Source organism: Podarcis vaucheri (genome assembly GCF_965113315.1).
Source record: "Podarcis vaucheri genome assembly, chromosome: 1".
In the NCBI taxonomy this organism is placed as follows: Eukaryota; Metazoa; Chordata; class Lepidosauria; order Squamata; family Lacertidae; genus Podarcis; species Podarcis vaucheri.
Window position 1 is genome coordinate 138,738,963 of NC_138759.1, and position 24,987 is coordinate 138,763,949.

General features: G+C 43.4%; 1 protein-coding gene across 4 annotated transcripts in view; it reads left to right on the forward strand.

Moving 5' to 3' along the window:
* The window catches only part of ERBB4 (erb-b2 receptor tyrosine kinase 4), an 873,292-nt gene that overhangs the window by 694,637 nt on the left and 153,668 nt on the right, over positions 1 to 24,987 (forward strand). For 3 of the 4 annotated variants that reach the window (XM_082228041.1, XM_082228043.1, XM_082228044.1), the window contains exons 14-16: positions 7,390 to 7,483; positions 7,971 to 8,125; positions 14,800 to 14,874. In XM_082228041.1, the coding sequence (XP_082084167.1) occupies positions 7,390 to 7,483; positions 7,971 to 8,125; positions 14,800 to 14,874 (324 nt within the window). Of the gene's footprint in view, positions 1 to 7,389; positions 7,484 to 7,970; positions 8,126 to 14,630; positions 14,676 to 14,799; positions 14,875 to 24,987 lie in introns of all 4 variants that reach the window. The other variant, XM_082228042.1, reaches the window with a different exon arrangement.

The window sequence follows — 24,987 nt, forward strand, 5'->3', positions numbered from 1 at the left end:
TAGCCAATTTCCCTGAAAGATTTTCTTTTCAAAATCTGTAGCAAAAAACCTTTTTGTAAAATCTACCTAGGTGTAATTTTAGAAGGTGTCCTTCCAGATATACAAGAACAACACTGCAGACAATAAAGACTGTTCATGTATATCCAAGAGTTGAGTTTCAAGAAATTATAATTATATGCTTCATAATTGTCCTTCTTGGTCATGATGCTCTTCTTTGGTGCCCCCTCCCCAGCTTAACACTATTTTTTTATCCTTGCATTGCAATAGTTAGGATTACCAAGTCATACATCCTTATAATTGTTCTTCCAACATTAAACTGGGGTTTTATTTGTGCTTCCCATCCCATGAGAATATACAGAGCTTGCATTTTATCATAGTGCATATACTTTACAACAGAGGTGCGAGTGTGTGATGCCAATCAGCGAATGCTTCAACACCTTCCTTTCGCTGCTTTCCCTGTAACTGAGGTTATTGACATCTGCTTCCCATTTCAGAAGGAAAGCAGGGGTCCAAGGGGCTCAGGAGCACAAGGGTAAAGTGGGGTTTTGTATAGCTAACTATTTAGCTCTATCCCCAATATATTTTATCTTATTGCTGATGCAAATAAAGTTTCTGTCTATCTACACAGGGAAACTTTCAGCATCCGCATTCCATCTGCCACTTCTCTGCTGCAAATTGTCGATTAACCCACACTTTACTATTTATTTATTTTTAAAGATATTTATTGAAAATTTTAAAATTACAAAAAAAGAAGAAGGAAAAAACAAGGAAAAGAGAAAAAGAAAGACAACAGTAGATAAAAGTAACAATTAAACAATACAAATCAATAGAAACCAAAATCAAAAAGAAAAAACAAAACACACAATACAACACAGTTAAAAAACAAAAATATACAACAAATTTAAAAACAAATCCAATATTCCCAAATCCTTAACTTTCATTAACTTATTTCATCGACCTCCTCACACCTCCCTTTTTTGTATTCTAGTTGTTAATTATCTCAGCAAATCCTTTCCATCTTTCACAATATTCTGTCATTAAATTACCTTAATCTATTTTAACCTTATCTTACCATAAAAAACCCTAAAACTTAAAACTTAAATCTTACTTATACCAAATTCTTTTAACCATAACCTATTATTACATAATTCTTTTTAACATTTCTGCTAAAGCCAAATACCGTATTTTTTGCACCATAACACTCACTTTTTTCCTCCTAGAAAGTAAGGGGAAATGTCTGTGCGTGTTATGGAGCGAATGCCTGCGGGTGGTGAGGGGATCTGCTGCAGTCGTGAGCAGAAGATCCATGGTTCCCCTTCGTTCCCTCTTCCGTGGCTCGCTTTGAAACAGCAAAATGGGAGAAGAGCCACTGAGTGGGGAGGAGAGAGGGACAGAGAGCCTGCTTGCTTTAAAGGAGCAAAGTGGGAGAGGAGTGTAAGTGGCTCCTGTCCAGTTGGCTCCTTTAAAGCAAGCAGGCTCTCTGTCCCTCTCTCCTCCCCACTCAGCTGGCTAAATAGCAGCAAAGTTTTTCAGCCTGCTTGCTTCTCCTCTTATACCCCTCTTCTGCATTATTAACAGCATCCTTCTCCACCCACCCCACGCGTGTTCCTTGGCCTTTGAGTGCTTTTCCTTCCCTCCCCACTTAAAACGTGGTTACAAAGCATGGATCCACATGGATCCTCAGGATTTTTGCATTGGGCTACCTCAAACTCACCATCAGATCACATGTCTGTGGCCACAGCATGAACCACAAAAATCATACATCCACTGTTTCGTTTAGAATATTTTTTTTCTTGTTTTCCTCCTCTAAAAACTATGTGCGTGTTATGGTTGGGTGCGTGTTATAGAGCGAAAAATACGGTAATTTCATTCCAACATTTTTCTAACACTCATTAATTTTACGATACTTTTCTAAATAAATTTTTAAAACTTTCTTCCAATCTTCATCCATCGTCTCTTCTCCTGGTCTCAGGTTTTGTCAGTCCTTTCTGTCCCATCCATCTAGTCCATCAACCTGGTGACCTTATATCCGAGGCTCTTAAGTCTTTTCCATGTCCCTTCCGCAGGTCTTCTTCATGTTTATACCTGTACTTTACTTTGTCTTCTGCTCCTTTCACTCTGGGAGACTCCAACTTGACAACATTTTTGTCCCTTCTCGAGAAGTCAGCCCCTTTTCCATAGTCAACACTGAAATCCATGTGATATTTAAAGGCATGTTTCAAGGCCCCTCCAAAATTAGGGGCCCCCACAGCTCCGAGCTCCCCCCGGCCTAAAGCCAGACTTGAAAAATCAAAACATCTCTGCATAGGGGGGGTCCATCCAGCCCCCCATCTCCAAGCCAAGCAGAACTCCATCTCTCCAAGTCTGACTCTTTCCAGGTTCATTCATCAAGTCCAACGACTCATGTTCCTGCTGGGCCACAGCTCCCTCCATCTCTGCCACCCGAGGTCCAGCAACAGCCTCCTCCCTCATCTCACCTGTCAAAGTGCATTCCTGGATTAATTCCTGAGTGGGTTCGATATAGGTACCCACTGCCTGTCCAAAATTTCCTATCGCAGCTGTCATCAAATCTATTTTCTCATGTAACTGTTCCAATAAAGCACTTGTCTTGCAAAAGGCAAGCACCAGAGCCTCTGAGCACATTCTTGTTCAAGGTCAAAGTCTGGTCCCACGATCTTTAATCTTTTTCAGCTGCAAAACTCCTGAGTTCAACTTTAAAAACAGTTTCACAAGCTCCCTCTAGGGGAAGCAATTTCTATTTGTATCCGTCTTTTTTTCTCCTCTTTTTTTAAAAAAGGCAGATTTAGCAACAAAGTTTTCCTTTTTCAGATATTTTGTCAATATTTTGTTCCTTTTAAAAGCGAAAGGGAACAATGGAATCAATGTGTTTCTATTCTTTTAACTATCTGTCAAAAACGTTTGTCCATAGTCAATGAACTTCTCAAAAACATCTGTCTTGACACCCCGCTCCCAGGTTCAAGACGGTGGAAAATTACCTTTCTTTACTCTCTCTTCTGCAGGTTTAAACAGTCTAAAAAAAGTCCCCCCCCCTCTTCTCCTGCTTCCAAGGGGGGTTCAGTAATTTTAAATGATGAAAATTTAGTCCTTTACAAACGACTTTCTGAACTCTAGCTTGCTGTGTCTTTGCTTCAATCTATCTACAAAAAGCGGAAGGCGGACTTCCTGTTTAGACCTTCCCGCTTTCGGTGCCTAATTAAAAAATTTTCACAGTCCAGTTTTCCGTTCTACTCACGGGCAGTTGTTTGAAATCCAATTGTCCACAGGAAAATGTCAGCGCTCTCCGGCAACAGCAATGCGGCTTCACTCCATGAAAGAAGCAGTCGATTCAAAGCACCGCGCCACTCACCCCACGTCGCTCCGGATCCCCAAAACAGGGTTTCCCCACGAGTGGAGGGGGCTGGCAAAGGTGCCAGCCGAATCCCACGTCCACAGGCTTCTCCCGCCTGTGGTTTTTGATGGGTCTCCGCTTTGCCATGGCGGTTCAGACCCTATTTTCCACGGAGCGGGTTCCTCCCGATCGGAGGAAATCCGCCATTGCCAGAGGCGCCAGCCCGGAAGTCCGTTTAACCCACACTTTATAGCCTTTTAGTAGAGACTCCAACTCACTGAACTGAGTCTGCCACCAGAGTGTGGTTCCAGCCTTAGGCTAAGCATTGAAAGTAGGAAATTGGTGGGTTGGCTCTGTTTCTCCAGTTTTGCACAGAATTCCCACACACACTGACTCTAAAAAGTACATACAGAAAACAGATTTACATTCAGATAGCTCTTTTTCTTGCCTGTCTCTCGGCTCATTCACCAGATCTTGCTGTTGTGCTGCAAAAAAACAACAGATGAGCTCTGCATGAGCACTTCAAAACATTACAGTTCACAGGCTGTCTGGAATCTCATCGTGTTTATTATTACTCATACATGATAGTCCTCTTGTGCCTTCCTGAGGAGGGAAGTGGGAGTGGGAGGTGACGCATTGGGTTTGTTGTGACTGAGAAAATATGTTGGAAGAGAGACCCTCATCTGAAAACTGATGAAAACTGATAATCTGATGCAGGGCTGTCTTAAGCATATGTGGCGCTGGGGTGCAAAGATCCACCCGGCACCCCCCCCCCAGGTTGCCCAGTCCCAGGTGCGCAGGAGGGCGGAGCCGTCTGACGCCTCAGGGTCTCACTGGCTCAGTCGCACCCGAACTCGCGGCACAGAGCCGCCCACAGCAGAAGAGCCCCCTGCAGCGCTCCCTGGACGCAACTCTCGGGGCCCGGACTCTTGGCCTGGCGCCCCTGAGAGCCCGGCGCCCCACACCCCTAGCGCCTGTGGGTAAGATGGCCCTGATCCGAAGATACATTTAATGTGTGGTTTGCTAATGTTACGTACAGAGTACTGCAGTTCATCTCTTGAATTGATTGGTTGATTATTTTTATGCCGCTTAATATATTAAAAATATCTCTAAGCGGTGTGCAGAAAACTGAAGCAACATACAACTTAAACAAAATATTACCAAAAAAAACCACAGTCACATATAAAAATGTTACATTAATACAAAGTTACTCATATATTAAAAAAATCAATATCATTTCATTTTCCTTTTAATACACCTTCCCTCTCAGCCTACAGGTTCTAACCTAAGGTCTAAACAAACTCTCAGTTGACACACAAAAATCTCATAACATTAAGAAAACAAGAAGATGGACAAGTATATGGGGCTCCAATTATTGCAGGAGTGAGGAACCTTGGAGGTGGGCCGTCCAAAAACAGGTTAGGGGACAGGCTGGAAACCAGCTAGGTACTGGTCAGACATCAGCTGGAGAAGGGGTGACTGAGAGCCAGTAGTGCACTTAGTGAGAACTAACAGTTGTCCCACAGTGACATTACTTTGACTGAGGAAGTATCCAGACCCAAGAGTCTTTATACTGGGCAGCACCAGATTGATCCTCCCAGGCCAGTAGGATTATGGTCTGTGATATGAGACACTGCTGAAATTGCTTGCAGTTCCCCTTCTATCCAGCAGCCGGGGTGGTACAGTGCCTAGGTAGCAGTGAACTGTGAAAGCTAAACTGTGTTATATCAGCAAAGAGGAACCTGAGGCTTCTCAGGTGTTGCTGGAGTTGCACTCCCACCCTACCTGATAGACCAAGCTGGCTGGAGCTGGGGGGCTCTAACAACATTGGGGGGGCCACAGTTTCCCCAGCCCTGCATCATGGTATGGTCCAATAATTGGTGCTCATAGTCCTTGAGTTGTGCAAATATCTTCTCCAGACCAGCAGAATTCTAATAGAATGGGTGGGTGGGTGGTTTGTGTTTTTTGTTTTTTTTACTAGGAGCCACTTCTACCCAAGACCTAGCATTAGAGTTATCTGTCTAATGGAGACTCACCAGTGATGGGAAAACTGAGCAGGGAGACAATATTAGTCTGCTTCAGCCATTGTCCCAATGTCTTCCCTCGCGTTGCAACAAAGCCTCTCCTCCTTACAGAGGGGAGGAGTTGTGAGCAGGAGCCATTTCCCGCATTGGCAGGGGGCGTTCCAGTCCCTGCCCAGCTGGCCTGGCTGCCGCGCCACGCCCTGAAGTAGCCAACCAATCAGCTGGAGGCTTGGGGGCGGGGTTTTGCCACTCACATGTGGCCGCGGCAGCACTTCCCTTTCATTCCGCTGCTGGTTTTCGTCGGACCACCCACCCACCCTCCCTTTAGTCCATTGCTTGGTTCTTGACCTTGCTATGGACCTGTGGTGGTTGCCTTGGTTGTCCAAGGGGCCTGGTAGGAATTTTTATCCAACTGGCAAATTGGCACCAGCCTACCTCGTAGCAAATCGTCACAACTTTTAGGTATTGGAGGTTAGTCATTGGAATATGTTTGTGTATTGGGGGGCAGGGTGTGACCATCGCCTACCCCTCCACTTTATGGGTATTCCGGTAAAGGAATCTGGCGGTCGTGGATCCTGTCCGATGCCCTGCTAGTGGCTAGGGCCATGGCACGACCCCCGGTGACATCAGGAAGAGCTTTCAGTTGTATTTGCAACAACAGGCTCCTCCCACTGGTGGTTAACCCTTGTTAGACTCACCCCTCCCTGAGGGGGTGGAGTCACGCTCTTTTGTTTTATCCAATGCCTAAGCCGATACCTTTCACATGCTGTAAAGTTGTGACCTTTTTTAGCCCATTAACCTAATATACTGTGTCCATGTCTCTTTCTTATCCCCAAGCGGGCGGAGGGTCCTTGAATCACAAACCTATCTAGTATGCAAAGAGGGGTTTGGGAACTGAATGGGCAACTGTTAGGCCAGTTCAGGTCTGCCTGGTGTTAGGCAGAGTCATTGAAACTGTTCTCAGGATGGAAAGGCAGGGGTTAATAGTCCTACACAATTTCCATCCACAGCACCATGTTAACGCGGATGAATTCAGAGGCAGCTCAGAGATAATTATTGTATATAGCATTTGGATAAGGCTTTTTCTCCCCTAGAGAAAACTTGTGAAGTTGTTTAAGTTGTAACAAAAAAGTTGCCAAAGTTACAGTTCCATGAGATGGAGGAAACCATTCTGGCTGACTTTAGGCCAGTGGTGAGCAAATTCATCACAACCTTTAGCAGCCTCTTCAGGATCTGCAAAACTTGTCTTTTTATTTAGGTAGGTGCTGCCTCCACTTTTCCATGCCCAGAGTTTCACACACTACACAAAATCTCTCAGTATCCTTGCTTTTAGGAAGTGTGAACAAAAAGCAGGGGCACATCTTCATTCTCAGTCTTCTCAGCCGTCAAGCCACCAATATTTTTGTGGGAAGTAAATTGGAGAAAAGGGACGCGGGTGGCGCTGTGGGTAAAAGCCTCAGCGCCTAGGGCTTGCCGATCGAAAGGTCGGCGGTTCGAATCCCCGCGGTGGGGTGCGCTCCCGTTGCTCGGTCCCAGCACCTGCCAACCTAGCAGTTCGAAAGCACCCTCGGGTGCAAGTAGATAAATAGGGACCGCTTACTAGCGGGAAGGTAAACGGCGTTCCGTGTGCGGCTCTGGCTCGCCAGATGCAGCTTAATCACGCTGGCCACGTGACCCGGAAGTGTCTCCGGACAGCGCTGGCCCCCGGCCTCTTGAGTGAGATGGGCGCACAAACCCCAGAGTCTGTCAAGACTGGCCCGCTCGGGCAGGGGTACCTTTACCTTTTAAATTGGAGAAAACCAGAGGAGAGATTGGTTTGGTAGAATCATTGATTCATAGCATTGTAGAGTTGGAAGGGACCCCGGGGGTCATCTGGTCCAGCCCCCTGCAATGCAGGAATCTCAGGGGAGATGAGGGTCCTCGCTGGCAGAGCAGTCATGTTTGCGTCAGAAACTGAACCAGCCCAGTTACTGTTTGGACCCTCCAGCATCTTTAACCTGCCTGCTCTTTCCGCAGGGAATACAGGGAGTTTGCAAATGGTTCTGTCTGCGTGGAGTGCGACCCTCAGTGCGAGAAGATGGACAACAGGAGGATCACCTGCCGGGGGCCGGTGAGAACAATCTGGAGGCAGCAGGATTAAACCATAACAGATAGCTGCTACATATACCTTACTCTTATTTTTTGGTTAACTGTTCCAAATGGCTGGTTGTAAACACCAAAACATAACCACAAATCTGTTTTAAGTTTTATATAAAGGGTTTTTTTTTTGGGGGGGGGTTGTTTTGCTTTGTTATGTTGGGAAACAGGGCTGGGTGAGTGTTAGCTTGCATCTCCTTCAAAGAAAGAAAAATAAAATCCAGTACAAGTTCTTGAATTGGGGGAAGGGAGCAGTGCATGGGAAGCAGGCAGTCCTGCTGCTTTTCAAGGGCTTCAATATGAGCCATAAAAGTAAAAATGCAGTTGATCCCATGAAGAAACTAAGAGATCTTGCACTTCAAAAGAAATTGGTCCCTATATTTGGTATATCCTCAGTAGCTCCTGGGAAGCTCCAAGGTGGGGAAGAGATCTGAACACTGTAGTTCCTTTTGTCTGTGTAGGGAGCAGACCAGTGCACCAAGTGCTTCCATTTTAAAGATGGCCCCAACTGCGTCGAAAAGTGCCCTGATGGTGTACAAGGGACAAACAGCTTCATATTCAAATATGCTGATGAAGACCGTGAATGTCACTCTTGTCATCCAAACTGTACTCAGGGGTAAGCTTATATACTTTAAGTAATGGCCATTTCCCCATATTTCCCAATGTTTGCTTAAAATATTGTTAATGTGTGTTGTTATATTTTTTTAAAATATCTGCAGAATAAGAAATGTATGCTTGCCTGCCTGTCTTAATTTGCCATTTTGTTTATATTTGTAGATTGGATTTTATTAACAATATGAGTCTGTGTGAGTCTGTAGGTATTTGTGCAATATATACACAGAGCCAGTTACATTCTAAGTTAAGCATTTTGAGACTCCGTGATTTCACTGGAAAAGTGAAGCTCATGCTTGACTTTGACTGGCTTGTACCATAGAGTGAGAGAGTGAGTGAGTGTGTGTGTGTAGGCTGCATGGATGCCAGTGTGCAAAATGATACTTTAAAATAGTTTATTTTAATAATAGAATTGTAGAGTTGGAAGGGACCCCAGGGATTATCTAGTCCAATCTCCTGCAATGCAGGGATCTCAACTGAAGCATCCAGGACAGATGGCCATCCAACCTCTGTTTAAAAATTTCCAATGTAGCTGAGTCCATCACCTCTTCTGGGAGTCTGTTCCACTGCCAAACAGTTCTTACTGTCAGAAAGTTCATAGAATCATAGAATCCTAGAGTTGGAAGAGACCCCAAGGGCCATCGAGTCCAACCCCCTGCCAAGCAGGAAACACCATCAGAGCACTCCTGACATATGGTTGTCAAGCCTCTGCTTAAAGACCTCCAAAAGAGGAGACTCCACCACACTCCTTGGCAGCAAATTCCACTGTCGAACAGCTCTTACTGTCAGGAAGTTCTTCCTAATGTTTAGGTGGAATCTTCTTTCTTGTAGTTTGGATCCATTGCTCCGTGTCCGCTTCTCTGGAGCAGCGGTTGTTCCTGATGTTTAGTCAGAATCTCCTTTCTTAAAACTTGAAGCCATGGGTTCAGGTCCTACCCTTTGAAGCAGGAGGAAACAAGCTTGCTCCATTTTCCTTGAGATATTTGAAGATGGTGATCATATCTCCTCTCAGTCCTCTTTTATCCAGGCTAAACATACCCAACTCTTTAGGTCCCTGAGTTTGGTAAAATGCTGTTTATATTGATAGCACCATTATAAATGCAGAAGTCAGTTTTTGTTAGAATGTCTCTGACCTTTGAGATTTTATAAAAATGTATAAAGATTATGCCTTTCATTGGAATATCCATTCACTATTTTTTTCCTTCATATACCACAGCTATACAGCTACTGTACTAATTTAATAAAGTGTGACCAAAATAGTTTGTTTGATGAAAAATATCCCCATCTATATCTGGAAAACAACATAATCTTCTAAGGTTTTGCTTTTAGGCATCTGTGATTACATTTCCGCTTCAGTTGTTATGTTCCAATGGCGAGTGTTTAACACTTCTCCTCTAAACCTATTAAAATGGCTCTTGTTTTCTGTTGAATGCCCCTTGTGAATGGTGCACATTTGTGGATGAAGCAACCCCAATACAAATACAGAAACTCTCATTCATATTTATTTATGAACTTTTCCTTTGGTTCTGAGTACCATAATTCAGTTGGTAATGCTTGCTGAGCAGATGTCATGGGACATTGTTAAAAATAAAGGACTTGCTTCCAGAAGACTTCAATGGGATGCTTTTCATTAGATAGTGCTTATGGCTGAAGAACTGTAATATTACTTTCTGAATGAACCATTGAAGACACACCTACACGCACAAGCAAGGTGGCCCAGATCAAGCATACTGGGCTTGCTGATTGACCCATACTTCATTTCACTGCATAATCTTTCACCCTTTTTAGCAGCATCTGCCCATAGTGATATCTGGGTTACCCAGAAAGCAACATTGGTCTGTGGCAGAGCACTACCTGCTATATAAATAGCTCATTCAGTGCTTAGCATTATGCTTAGTAACTTGACTTGGTTCAGGGTGCTCTATCTTTCATAGGACACACCTGAACGTAACTTAAGACATCTCCAGCTTCAGACTGGCAAGAATTCTGAAGACTTCCCTAGAGCCAAGGCAGAGGAAGCTTGAGGGGATAGCAGAATCATGGAGTCATCCCTTCCATTTTTCTTATCTTTCTCATCAGCTCATTTCCCCTCTCCTCTCCCTCCCAGCCCCTAGAGAAAATTGGTCTCTAAAGGAGAGGGCTATGAACATAGACAACAACTGATAAATGGGACCGGCAGTTCTATGATCCCAGCCAGCTTTCTCTACCCATCTTTGGAGGCAAATGATCTACAGTCAGAGCCTTGCTTATTTTTTACACGATATGTATTACATATAGCAAAGACTCTAAATCAGTGCATATTCAAATGCCAATGTTCAGCATGCAGAATATAGACTTTAGCATAATCATAAAGAAACCTGGCACTGCAACAGCTGAAGTAATGTGAGCTGCGAACGTTTAATATGGGCCACTTGAGTTAAAGATGGTTTCTCTGCAGTGAGCCAGTTTGGCTATGCCCAACCAGAAGCAAGAGGCAACAACAGCAAAATCTTCATCCTGTAAAATAATCATTCACAAGAGGCTTTTATTGTTTTGCAGCTAAAATTAAACCAGTAAATTATTCAATAAAATGTTGATGTCAACAGCTGTTGCCATTCAAAATGAGACCTTTTGCTGTTTTTGCAAATCTAATTACAACAGAGCCATTAGGGAAATGAAAGTAAGATCGCAGAGACACTGCCAGAATCTGTTGCAGAGGCATCTTCCATTTGGCCCTTTAAAATCTGGGTTATATAATAAGAAAATTGGGAGACTATTGGAACGAAGCAACGGAACAGATACGGGGTGAGAGAGAAAGGTGTAGAGCATTTCTAATGGTGTCTTCCATTAACAGAATGTTTGTGTAACATGTAAATACTACATTTTAACTCAAGATGGAACTGTGACATTGCAAACTGCTCCAGGTAGCTTAGCTAAGATGTGAAATGAAGTGAAAACACTTGGTCTGCTCTTCACTTGCTATGAGAGAAGAAATAATGTAATTTCATGTAGGACATGATATCATTTATTATTCCATTGTGGAAAGGAGTGGGAATGCTTCATATAGTGATAGTGCCATGCAAAGTTTATTTTTTATCCATTTATATGGGTAGGCTCCTAAAGATTTTACTGGTTCTGCTCCTAAGCCTTAAGTACAGCTTGACATGTAGGAATTTAGCTGGTGAATTTTTTCTCCCTCCTTTATTTCTGTGATGAGGGGAGTGGAGGAGAGAATAACTTACTAAATTTCTGCAGTCTGTTGAGCATACGAGCAGCACCAGAAAAAAAATTGTTGGCCAAACCCATTTGTAAGTTGAAATTCAGTCCTTACAATCAGACAGACAGTGAAGGAAATTTCTCCAGGCAAAAGTAATATTCTTCAATATGTTGTGTCATAAATTATTTCTTTTGCTGGAGCTTCTGGAGGCTATGGAGAATGAAATGTGTATCCCTCTTCATAAAGGAGCACATGGAACAAATCCCCCCAGTTCTGCTGCTTTTGCTATAGGAATCTTTGTTTTGCTAGCCCTTCCTATAAGAATTCACACGTGGTTTTTCTTAGGACTGCCAAACCATGAAAAACGACAGCATTAGCAGTAATTTTGCCAACTTTCTCTCTGCCTACTCTGAAACCCTGGAAAATTACCTTCTGTAGCAGGTGGTTTGGCTTTGGTTCAGTGTAATGTGCTTTCTGATAACTTCCTGATCTTTGCATTATTAAAAGTAAAACATGGTATCTTGCCACCACTCAGAATACCCTAGACTCAGATGAACAAAGAAGCAGCTAAATGGGGGGGAATATATTAATCTTATGGCTAAACGAAACAAAACAAAAATGCAACAAGGTACCACTCAGCAACACTTTCCTTCATACTTTTATGAAGATTGCTCCCTATATTAAATGTACTTCTGTCACTCAATATTAAAAGGAAACTGAGTGGTCATAATGAATGCTCCAGATATCTAGATTTAATGTCTCATCTGTCAGGCACTCATTTATATATGCCCTGAGACAGAATTAGTATTCCCCCCCTTTTTTTTCATTTTCCAACTCATAATGCCCCCCCCCCCAGCTTCCTGGCTTCACAATAGAAATCAGCACTTAATGTTTCTTTCCTCCCTGTACAAAGCAAATGGAAATAATATCAGCAGTGATCAGAATGTGATACCTGTTTGGTTTTTTGGCCCACAATAGGAAGGGTTGGAATGCTACTTCATGTATTATTATTTACCAAATAATTACTCTCCTTCCGCATATATGTCTCAAGATGATGTACAAAAACAGCAGAAAAACAGCTTTAAAAAGCACAAAAATAGGAATCATTTCAGTTAAACAGGAACAATGATTTCTGAGTAGAGTTTCTTGAGGCATTTTATATTTACAAGTGCTGACCTGATCTGCACTTACCAGCAAACTCAGTGGCAGCACATGGCATGCTAAAGCGAATCCTGGAGCCATGTTGCTCCAGTAGGGTCCATGACTGTCCAGCAAGGAATCCCATTTTGTATTTGCCTCAGCACAGACTGACCTTGCCCCCACCTCCATTTCAGTTCACCCAGAATGCACTGTTGTATGTAAGTACAGCACGGCATCCGAAGGCAGAGGGGGGTTGAGCCACACAGAATCATAGAATTGTGAGCCCACTGTTGTCCTCACTAATCTCTGCTTGTATCACTTAGATAAAATATATTCTAAAATGCATATTTTGAGATTAGAAATGCATATTTGAGAGAATTTTATCTAAGAATTTAAATACAGAAATACTGCATTTTAAGGTGGATTTTTTATTTTAAAAGATCAAATTAATGATTCCCACTGAAGCCAATAGTAGACATTTCAAATGATGGAGGTGGTCTTTTCTCCTTATGCCACTCAACAGAACAGCACTTTAAAAAACCTAGATGCTAGCATTTCATTCAGGAATGTCCTGTATAGTATATCCATCACCCTCAATAAAACTGTGCCAGCTCCTCTCTGTTCTGCAAGTCTGTGTTTTTCCAGTTTCCCCGTGGATTTGCCCTGGATGTGCAGGAGAGCTTTTCTTTCATTACAGCACTCAAGTTCCTCAGCCAGCCAGAAATGCTGGATGAGATGGGCACGGTGTGTGGAAAGCTGTCACCAACATACATAGGCACCCTTTGAAACCCATCTCAGATGTTTTGTATGGTAGGCACATTTCAAGAATAAAAGGAATGTGAGCATTTTGAGAATAATGACTAAGGAACACATTCCATCACCTCGCAGTGCACAATGTTCTCTTTCTCCTTTACGTGTATAGATCAGGTTAGATCAGTGAAGGTACTCAACAGAAGTAGGGGGGTGTTTTGTTTTGTTTTATTCTTCCTTTATTCTGAAGTGTGTATTTCTTTCCAAAAAAAACCTAACGTACAAAACAGAAGAAGGCTCTGTGCATTTAAATTGAAAGGTTTTGTCAACTTAGACAACAGGTGAGGTCCCCCCCCCAAAAAAAATGCAACCATGTTCATTAAGCTTTGAGAATATGTGAAGCAGAAAAGCGAGAAAGACTCCAAGGTGAGAGATTCCCCTTTTATGCCAGCCAGCTCCCTAGATGGCTAATGGACTCTTCGGCATCCATAGAAGGCATTTTTTATAGCTAAAGAATGCCTCCATGCTCTGCTTCTTTTGATGTGCTACAGAAGAGAAACTGTAGAAGTTTGCATCCTCTTTTGTTATCAGCACAGTTTTATGGGAACTGCAGAGAGGGCATGTGAAGAAGAAATATTGCCAGAAGGTCAGTGGCTGGATGAAATGCAAACACTTGAAGCCCAAAACAACTGAACTGCCAGGCGCCCATCCGAATCCTCTTTCTTTCTTTTAATACCCGGAGTGGTGTTTAAAACCAGACCTCACACCCCAGAGGAAGCTTTCTTTTCCATGGCTGCTATAATTTACCTGAACCTAGTTTCTGTAGGATACAGTTAAGTTCATCTATTAAGACAACTGCAGACAGTTGGCAGTTTTTATGGAAAAAATAAAAATAGGAGTTTTGTCAAATGAAAACAAAGTAATAAATGAAGTGGAAAGAACAAGGAATCTGCCAACAGCTAGGTTCATTGCACATTCCCACTCAGATTGCTATTTAAGACAAGATTTTAAAATGGATTTAGTTGTGTGTCTCTTGTCTTTTAACCCCCTGCTGCAGTCACTAATGCCTGTCTATCAATCTGCCGGATTAAGCAGCTGCTCTGAGAAAATAGCATTCGGTAGGTCTCTCACCTTAGCAGGTAAACCATGTCTTTGGTCATTTCCACAATGCCACAATGAACTGTTAGAAGGTAAGTAGCTCAAGAACCACAGCCTGGCCAGGCTCATTTTGTTCTCTGGTGCTTGTTATCTTGCACTGAAAAAATGTTCCCAGCAATGATTTCATGACAACTTGGTTAATTCTGAGAATGATAACCAACTGCCTGGACCAAGGCAGAATGCAGAGTCTTTCTTTTGCTGCCTACGCAATGGCTAATGCATGTTTTTCTCTCTTTCTCCTTCCTTCCATCGGGATTTGCTGCAGGTGCATAGGCCCACGCCTGGAGGACTGCATTGGTTTCATGGATAGGTACTTGCTGAGCACTTGCTCCTCTTGCCACACCTCCCATGTTCCATGTGTGGGCAAAGGCGCTTGTGTGTGCATGGCCCCTGTGAATGGTGAATGATATTTTCTGTTCTGTAATTGCCTGCAGGTGTAGAGGCCCCTCTAGTCATGACTGCATTTACTATCCGTGGACACGCCAGTCCACTTTACTACAACACGCTAGGTAACATCCGTCATCCCTGCTTTTTTGTTCTTCTTCTTGCCCTTTTCTATATTTTATACAGTAGGGGAGAATCGTGCTAACCAGTTTGCTCTGGAAAATGGATTGGCCAGTGTGCAGACTGATTCTTGTCTGCAGCTCCTCACAAGTTCCTCAGAGTGCTTAAGGTGACTAAAGCACATGTAACTGAATACAGGAAGATATAGATGCACCATATCTTCACCAAAGTCTTAAATTGATTACGCAGAAAACCCAATCATTTTGTGAGGGAGAGTACAGTGGTACCTCAGGTTACAAACTTAATCATTCTGGAAGTCCATTCTTAACCCAAGGCATGCATTCCCTACATAGGCCTCCTGCGGCCCCGGAAGCAGATTGCGTTCATATCCCAGGGCAAAGTTCACAACCCGGAACACCTACTTCCAGGTTTGTGGAGTTTGTAACCCGAAGCGTTTGTAAGCAGGACTGTTTGTAACCCGAGGTACCACTGTGGTGGTCCATGGGGAACTCTAAACCTTCTTGTCAAACTTCGGTACCCAGGATTCTTGGGCAGAGGGGACAGTCACAAGAGCAAAAATGAAATATAAGTTTGTGAGTATTTCACTTTTAAAAAGAAATCTATATTTATTGAATTTGAAATTGGACATTGATAACATGAATAACTGTTGTCCCCTCTTATTCCCTGCTCTCCCCCACCCCCAGTACCAAACATAGACATAGCTGGTTGATACCAGCTTTTACAAAATATGCAAAGTTCATCTGAGTTACATGAATATTTCCTAATTTAATAAATCTATGATAATTATCTGTTTGATTTTAAAATACACTTGATTCTTTCAGAGCAATCACAACATTTCTTTTCCTATGAAAAGAATATAAACTCTTCACTAGTAACCAATTCAAACTGGTTAACATGACCTCCTGGTTCAAGCATTCTTTTCTAACCTAAAAACTAATTGTTACATTTTTTTAATTTAAATCAACATCACCTCATAAAGAATTGTACCTAGTTCTTTCTGGTTTGTCTTTCAGGTAGAAAAGTAATACAAATGCTCAGTGTCTGTTTCTGAAAATGTCTCAATATCTTTGGTTTGTTTATTTAATTAATAATTGTGTGTGGTTTTGAAGGACTAGTGTTACCAAAATAGAAATTTGCCTAAAGACTATATATGGTGAGTCTGGTACCATATTTGAATTATGTGTTAAGATCATACAGCAGCCCTGGTTATTGCAAATCATCAAGAAGCAACACATATTTGTATTTTCAAAAGAAATTCCAATCAAATGCACTGCAGCCCTTGAGTGAACTCATTGTGCCACCATATACTTCCTTCCTGGCACACAGAGAGAGATCCTGCACGGGAGGCATAGAAAACAGGGCAGGTGGAGTGAGTGCGGAATAGGACTCAACAGATATATTTTCTGTGTGACATCCAAAGACTTTTCCTCTGCTGCAGAAGAACATAATTGCTTAGGCTTGCAGTCTTCTCCATTGGGGATATACCTTGTGGACACATCAGTGCTTACTTCTGAGCAGATATGCTGCAAAGCTCCTTCAGGTGTCAGAAAGATTTCAGGCATCCCAGGCTGCTGGTTGGATTTGATCACTTTTGTTTTCTTGATTTAAGACTGGGATCGCATAAAGTCCCCTAAAGATCCCCTATTGTCAGACTCAGCCAAACATATAATTGTCTGTTTAGAGCTTGTAATCGCATTGTAATTGCACACTAGTGTATACCAGCATATAGATCTGGTGCAGACTATGGGCATGAATAATTTCCTAATTGTCTTACTCACTTGTAACACTAAGGAGCCAGATGTTGCTCAGTTCCTGCCAGTTGAAAATTCCCTAGCATAGGGCAGTTGGCACAGAATGGCACCATCAACTCTAAAACCAGGTTAGGAAGCGCATGCCAAGGAGAACAGGAGAGAGCAGGACTCTGTGCCAAAGTTAGTTGGCAGTGGTTCTGTGAGTTGGCAGATGGGTTGCAGCCTGCTCACTGTTGCTACCCACCCAGCTAGCTGCCCCAAGATTTTCTATTGTACTTTTCACAGTTGTTTCTGGATGACGGCGCTTTATTGCACTGGGAAAAGGCTACATTACAACACATTCTCTGAAAATCATGATGAGAAAATTAGTACTGACTTGCATGGACTGTATGGCAGTGCAGCCTGGCATTTTCAAGCAGCTGGAGCTTCAGTTCTCAGGCCATCTTCTCCTAACCTCCAGGGAGTTTTGAGCACTCACTTCCCTTTGAATTCCCAAGTATTGGAGAACGTCTAAAATAGGAGGTGGGGCAGTAACCATGAAAAAGCTATAATTCAGCAATTAAAATAAAAAAAATTCCTTCCAGTAGCACCTTAAAGACCAACTAAGTTAGTTCTTGGTATGAGCTTTCGTGTGCATGCACACTTCTTCAGATACCAAGAACTAACTTAGTTGGTCTTTAAGGTGCTACTGGAAGGAATTTTTTTATTTTGACTATGGCAGACCAACACGGCTACCTATCCGTAATCAGCAATTAAAATAATTTATAATAATTGTTTAATTTTAGAATACAATCTTGAGCATCAGAAGAAACTATACATAACTGTGTGTTGGGTTTTAGGTTATATTTTTTACTTCTGTTTCAAAGGAAATTCTGCCACTAGTTCAGCATTTCCTCAGAGAAATAGGGTTGGGTGTCATCACTATGATGACAGCACCTTACTACATAAACCAGATTAACATATCTAGCAATTTTGTGCAGATGTTAAACAACCAAAACTAAACAAAAGTCATCCACAGAGTGGCCTCAAAGTCACATCCTTTGATGCGCTTGAAGCCACTTTCTGCCACAAGGAGGCATTTGTTATTTCACAGACCTGGCCAATTCACCCACTCCTGCCTGATGTTAGGAGATGGTAGCCTGCTTCCTTCCAGGCATCTAGGCCACATCCTGCTGATGTCAAATGCTGAGGCTGTTTGCCACAAGAAAACCAGCATTCATTTTTCCCATTCCCACAGCTCTTCCAGGGATAGACCATTTGCTGTTTGGTATTCAGACAACCAGTTTTACAAAGTTAGCATGGATCACACTGGGGTTGGGGAATGAGGCCAGTCACATTAACTGGTGGGGCAATGACTTCATAGAATCATAGAGTTGGAAGAGACCACAAGGGCCATCGAGTCCAACCCCCTGCCAAGCAGGAAACACCATCAGAGCACTCCTGACATATGGTTGTCAAGCCTCTGCTTAAAGACCTCCAAAGTAGGAGACTCCACCACACTCCTTGGCAGCAAATTCCACTGTCGAACAGCTCTTACTGTCAGGAAGTTCTTCCTAATGTTTAGGTGGAATCTTCTTTCTTGTAGAAATCCTTTTCACATGCACTGCTCTCAAGCCAGGTGTCACCCATCTTGTATTTGTGCCTCTCATTTTTTTTGCCCAAGTGCAATACTTTACATTTCTCCCTGTTAAAATTCATCTTGTTTGTTTTTGCCCAGTTCTCTAATCTGTCAAGGTCGTTTTGAAGTGTGATCCTGTCCTCTGGGGTGTTAGCCACCCCTCCCACTTTGGTGTCATCTGCAAATTTGATCAGGATGCCTTTGAGTCCATCATCCAAGTCGTTGATAAAGATGTTGAATAAGACCGGGCCCAAGACAGAACCCTGTGGCACCCCACTAGTCACTCTTCTCCAGGATGAAGAGGAACCATTGATGAGCACCCTTTGGGTTCGGTCAGTCAGCCAGTTACAAATCCACTGAATGGTAGCATAGTCAAGACCGCATTTTACCAGCTTCTTTACAAGAATATCATGGGGCACCTTGTCAAATGCCTTGCTGAAATCAAGGTAGGCTACATCCACTGCGTTCCCTTCATCTACCAGGCTTGTAATTCTGTCAAAAAACGAGATCAGGTTAGTCTGACATGACTTATTTTTCAGAAATCCATGCTGACTATTGGTGATCACAGCATTCCTTTCTAGGTGCTCACAGACTGTTTGCTTAATGATCTGTTCCAGAATCTTCCCTGCTATTGATGTCAGACTGACTGGGCGGTAATTATTTGGGTCCTCTCTTTTCCCCTTTTTGAAAATAGGGACAACATTTGCCCTCCTCCAGTCTGCCGGGACTTCGCCTGTTCTCCAGGAATTCTCAAAGATGACTGCCAGTGGTTCTGAGATCACATCTGCCAGTTCTTTTAATACTCTTGGATGCAGTTCATCTGGCCCTGGAGACTTGAATACATCTAAACTAGCCAAATATTCTTGTACTATCTCCTTAGTTATTCTGGGCTGTGTTTCCTTTGCTGAATCATTTGCTCCAAATTCTTCAGGTCGGGCATTGTTTTCTTTATCGGAGAAGACTGAGGCAAAGAAGGCATTGAGGAGTTCAGCCCTTTCTGTCTCCCCTGTTTGCATTTCACCATCTTCTCCTCTGAGTGACCCCACTGTTTCTTTGTTCTTCCTTTTGCTACGAACATACCCATAAAAGCCTTTTTTGTTGCTTTTAACCTCTCTAGCAAGCCTGAGTTCATTCTGTGCTTTAGCTCTTCTGACTTTGTGTCTACACGTGCTGGCTATTTGTTTGAATTCCTCTTTGGTGGTTTCCCCCCTTTTCCATTTTTTGTACACATCCTTTTTTAATCTTAATTCAGTTAAAAGTTCTTTAGATAGCCACCCTGGCTTCTTTAGGCACCTTCCATGTTTCCGTCTCATTGGTATTGCCTGACGTTGTGCTTTTAGTATCTCCCTCTTAACAAACTCCCAGCCATCATGAACTCCCTTTCCTTTTAGTATTGCTGTCCATGGGATCTCACCCAGCACTTCCCTAAGTTTTATGAAGTCGGCTTTCTTAAAGTCAAGAAATTGAGTCCTAGTATGCTTGGCTGCTCCTTTCCGCTGTATAGTAAACTTCAGAAGAGCATGATCACTCGCGCCTAATGATCCTTCCACATCCACCCCACTAACCAGGTCATCAACATTGGTTAGGACCAGATCTAAAATGGCTGTTCCTCTTGTTGCTTCTCCCACTTTCTGGACAATGAAGTTGTCTGCAAGGCAGGAATCTGTTTGACCTTATGCTCTTGGCTGAGTTTGACGTCCAACAAATATCTGGGTAATTGAAGTCCCCCATTACTACTATCTCCCTTCCTTTTGCATGCTTGGCCATCTGTTCCAGGAAGGCATCATCTATGTTCTCCGTTTGGCTTGGGGATCTATAGTAAACTCCCACAATGAGGTCTCTGTTATTCTTCTCTCCCTTAATTTTGACCCAAATGCTCTCACTTTGGCTTTGAGGTTCTAAATCTTGGATCTCTTCACAGGTATACACATCCCTGACATATAACGCCACTCCTCCTCCTTTCTTGTCTGGTCTGTTTCTCTGAAATAGATTGTATCCCCCCGTTATTACATTCCAATCGTGGGACTTATCCCACCAAGTTTCAGTGATGCCTATTATGTCATATTTAGTTTGCTGTACCAAGAGCTCAAGCTCATCTTGTTTATTTCCCATGCTTTGCGCATTAGTGTACAGACATTGAAGTCCATTAATCATTCCCCCGTGTCTCTTATTTAAGGATTTTTTCCTCCCACCACTAGGTCCGCGTGCTGTTTGCTCCATTTGGTCTATGACATTTGGATGATCATCTTCATTAATTGATAGACTCCTACCTTCAGGAGCACTGTCTCCCTCCCCCACATTAGTCAGTTTAAAGCCCTCCTGATGAGGTTTCTGAGATTTTTGGCAAAACCATTTCTCCCAACCGTTGTGAGGTGCAGCCCATCACTTGCCAGAAGTCCATCTTCAAGAAACTGCAGTCCGTGATCTAAGAATCCAAACCGTTCCTGTTTACACCATTTGCGAAGCCAGCTGTTCACTTCCACTATTTTCCCCTCTCTCCCTGGGCCACGTCGTTCAACTGGGAGGACAGATGAGATGACAATTTGTGCATTTAGTTGCTTCAATTTCCTGCCGAGAGCCTCGTAGTCTCTTTTGATCTTCTGGAGGCTATTGCTTGCAGTGTCATTGGTTCCCACATGAACCAAGAGGAAGGGGTATTCGTCAGTGGGTTTTATGATTCCTTGCAGTCGTTCAGTTACATCTTGGATCTTAGCCCCGGGGAGACAGCACACTTCCCGAGACATCTTGTCAGGCCCACAGATCACTGCTTCTGTTCCCCTCAGTAGGGAATCCCCTATCACCACTACACGCCTCCTCTTGGGTTTGGTCGGGGTTCTTCCGTGAGCTGTCCGTTCCAAGGTCGCCTGCACATTCCCTGAGGACTGACTTTGCTGCTCGTCTTCATATACCTGATCGACTGTAATGAGGGAGAGATCCTCAAATGGAGTCTGCTCTTCGTCTTCCATGCTAGGGGAGAGGACCTCAAAGTGATTATGTATTTCTAAACAATCAGAGTGAACCCTGGGCCTCCTACTTCTTTGAGTCACGTTTCTCCATATATCTGGCTCCTGTGTTGGTGAACAAGCCTCCTTCTCAGGGGAGTCCCCTGTCTCCTCCTTGGTGGGGACGGTGTGCTCTGTTGCTTCCAAGAAGAGCTCCAGCTCTCTAATTCTTTGGAGCGTAGCTAAACGTTCCTCCAGTTGCTGGACTTTGTCTTTTAAAAGGGCAATCATCATGCAATTGCTGCAGGTAAAGCTGCTTGCAACCTTTGGCAAGATGGCAAACATTGCGCAGGAATCGCAGGCGACTGCAGCTGTTCCCTCCCCTTCCATCATGAGATCGTGTCGTTGGGGGTGGCTACAGAGGTCCTCCATCATAAAAAGCTTGAAGAAAGGACAAATAACTTCCCCCACAAAAAAAAAACCTAGGTCTCCCCCAACAAACGTTTGAGACTAGCTCCCCTAAATCTAAAAGATGGGTATAACTGCGTGCGCCGCTAGGCACGCGCCGCTGCCCTGCAAACTCTGATCAGCTCCTCCCACAGCTAATCCCCTGCCTCAACAGAAACCCTGCCCCCTCTGACCTTTACACAGGGAAAACAGCTAATCAGCCACAAAGAAACACACAGACACAAGAAAACCCTTTTTGCTCCTTCTTCAACTGATGCCCTGCAAACTCTGATAAGCTCCTCCCACAGCTAATCCCCTGCCTCAACAGAAACCCTGCCCCCTCTGACCTTTACACAGGGAAAACAGCTAATCAACCACAAAGAAACACACACACACAAGAAAACCCTTTTTGCTCCTTCTTCAACTGATGCCCTGCAAACTCTGATAAGCTCCTCCCACAGCTAATCCCCTGCCTCAACAGAAACCCTGCCCCCTCTGACCTTTACACAGGGAAAACAGCTAATCAGCCACAAAGAAACACACATCTTCATCCTGAGTAGGGCAAGACAGAGGGCAGATGAATTAAAAATTTCTTAACTCCAGGGTCCAGGATACCTTAAGGATTGCCTAACTCATTATATCCCAGCCCAATCACTGGGGGCTTTGGGGAAGTCACTGTAAGGGGTCCCCCATGACTCAGATGCACTGCTCATATCCCCTGAAACTGTGTGTTCAGTACTGGGAATTTTATGGAACTTGTGCTTGAGGCCAGACAAGATCCCCTTGCTTTTGAACTTCCAGTATTCATAGAATCATAGAGTTGGAAGAGACCACAAGGGCCATCGAGTCCAACCCCCCTGCCAAGCAGGAAACACAATCAGAGCACTCCTGACATATGGCTGTCAAGCCTCTGCTTAAAGACCTCCAAAGGAGGAGACTCCACCACACTCCTTGGCAGCAAATTCCACTGTCGAACAGCTCTTACTGTCAGGAAGTTCTTCCTAATGTTTAGGTGGAATCTTATTTCTTGTAGTTTGGATCCATTGCTCCGTCTCTGCTTCTCCAGAGCAGCAGAAAACAACCTTTCTCCCTCCTCTATGTGACCTCCTTTTATATATTTGAACATGGCTATCATATCACCCCTTAACCTCCTCTTCTCCAGGCTAAACATGCCCAGCTCCCTTAGCCATTCCTCATAAGGCATCGTTTCCAGGCCTTTGACCATTTTGGTTGCCCTCCTCTGGACACGTTCCAGTTTGTCAGTGTCCTTCTTGAACTGTGGTGCCCAGAACTGGACACAGTACTCCAGGTGAGGTCTGACCAGAGCAGAATACAGTGGCACTATTACTTCCCTTGATCTAGATGCTATACTCCTATTGATGCATCCCAGAATTGCATTGGCTTTTTTAGCTGCCGCGTCACACTGTTGGCTCATGTCAAGTTTGTGGTCAACCAAGACTCCTAGATCCTTTTCACATGTACTGCTCTCAAGCCAGGTGTCACCCATCTTGTATTTGTGCCTCTCATTTTTTTTTGCCCAAGTGCAATACTTTACATTTCTCCGTGTTAAAATTCATCTTGTTTGTTTTTGCCCAGATCTCTAATCTGTCAAGGTCGTTTTGAAGTGTGATCCTGTCCTCTGGGGTGTTAGCCACCCCTCCCAGTTTGGTGTCATCTGCAAATTTGATCGGGATGCCCTTGAGTCCATCATCCAAGTCATTGATAAAGATGTTGAATAAGACCGGGCCCAAGACAGAACCCTGTGGCACCCCACTAGTCACTCTTCTCCAGGATGAAGAGGAACCATTGATGAGCACCCTTTGGGTTCGGTCAGTCAGCCAGTTACAAATCCACTGAGTGGTAGCATAGTCAAGACCGCATTTTACCAGCTTCTTTACAAGAATATCATGGGGCACCTTGTCAAATGCCTTGCTGAAATCAAGGTAGGCTACATCCACTGCGTTCCCTTCATCTACCAGGCTTGTAATTCTGTCAAAAAACGAGATCAGGTTAGTCTGACATGACTTATTTTTCAGAAATCCATGCTGACTATTGGTGATCACAGCATTCCTTTCTAGGTGCTCACAGACTGTTTGCTTAATGATCTGCTCCAGAATCTTCCCTGCTATTGATGTCAGACTGACTGGGCGGTAATTATTTGGGTCCTCTCTTTTCCCCTTTTTGAAAATAGGGACAACATTTGCCCTCCTCCAGTCTGCCGGGACTTCGCCTGTTCTCCAGGAATTCTCAAAGATGACTGCCAGTGGTTCTGAGATCACATCTGCCAGTTCTTTTAATACTCTTGGATGCAGTTCATCTGGCCCTGGAGACTTGAATACATCTAAACTAGCCAAGTATTCTTGTACTATCTCCTTAGTTATTCTGGGCTGTGTTTCCTCTGCTGAATCATTTGCTCCAAATTCTTCAGGTCGGGCATTGTTTTCTTTATCGGAGAAGACTGAGGCAAAGAAGGCATTGAGGAGTTCAGCCCTTTCTGTCTCCCCTGTTTGCATTTCACCATCTTCTCCTCTGAGTGACCCCACTGTTTCTTTGTTCTTCCTTTTGCTACGAACATACCCATAAAAGCCTTTTTTGTTGCTTTTAACCTCTCTAGGAAGCCTGAGTTCATTCTGTGCTTTGGCTTTTCTGACTTTGTGTCTACATGTGCTGGCTATTTGTTTGAATTCCTCTTTGGTGGTTTCCCCCCTTTTCCATTTTTTGTACACATCCTTTTTTAATCTTAATTCAGTTAAAAGTTCTTTAGATAGCCACCCTGGCTTCTTTAGGCACCTTCCATGTTTCCGTCTCATTGGTATTGCCTGACGTTGTGTTTTTACTATCTCCCTCTTAACAAACTCCCAGCCATCATGAACTCCCTTTCCTTTTAGTATTACTGTCCATGGGATCTCACCCAGCACTTCCGTAAGTTTTATGAAGTCGGCTTTCTTAAAGTCAAGAAATTGAGTCCTAGTATGCTTGGCTGCTCCTTTCCGCTGTATAGTAAACTTCAGAAGACCATGATCTGCGTATTACTGAAGCCTTTCTCTTTTTTAACTTCAGCAGGCATTTTACCTAAATTCTGATTTTATATCTTTAACTGACTACTTTATATTGTTACATGGCTTAAAGACAATTGCCATTAAGTTGTGTACAAATTGTCAAAATAACTAAATAAAAGATTGACTAGGGTGCCTCTGGTATATAAAACTCACATGCAACACGAATTGCTTTTGGTCCACTTATATGTGCAATAAAGGCAGCTGTATCTCACAATTACAAGGCATACAAAACTTCATATATGCACATATAAACTGGCTTCCTTACACCAAGTCAGACCAT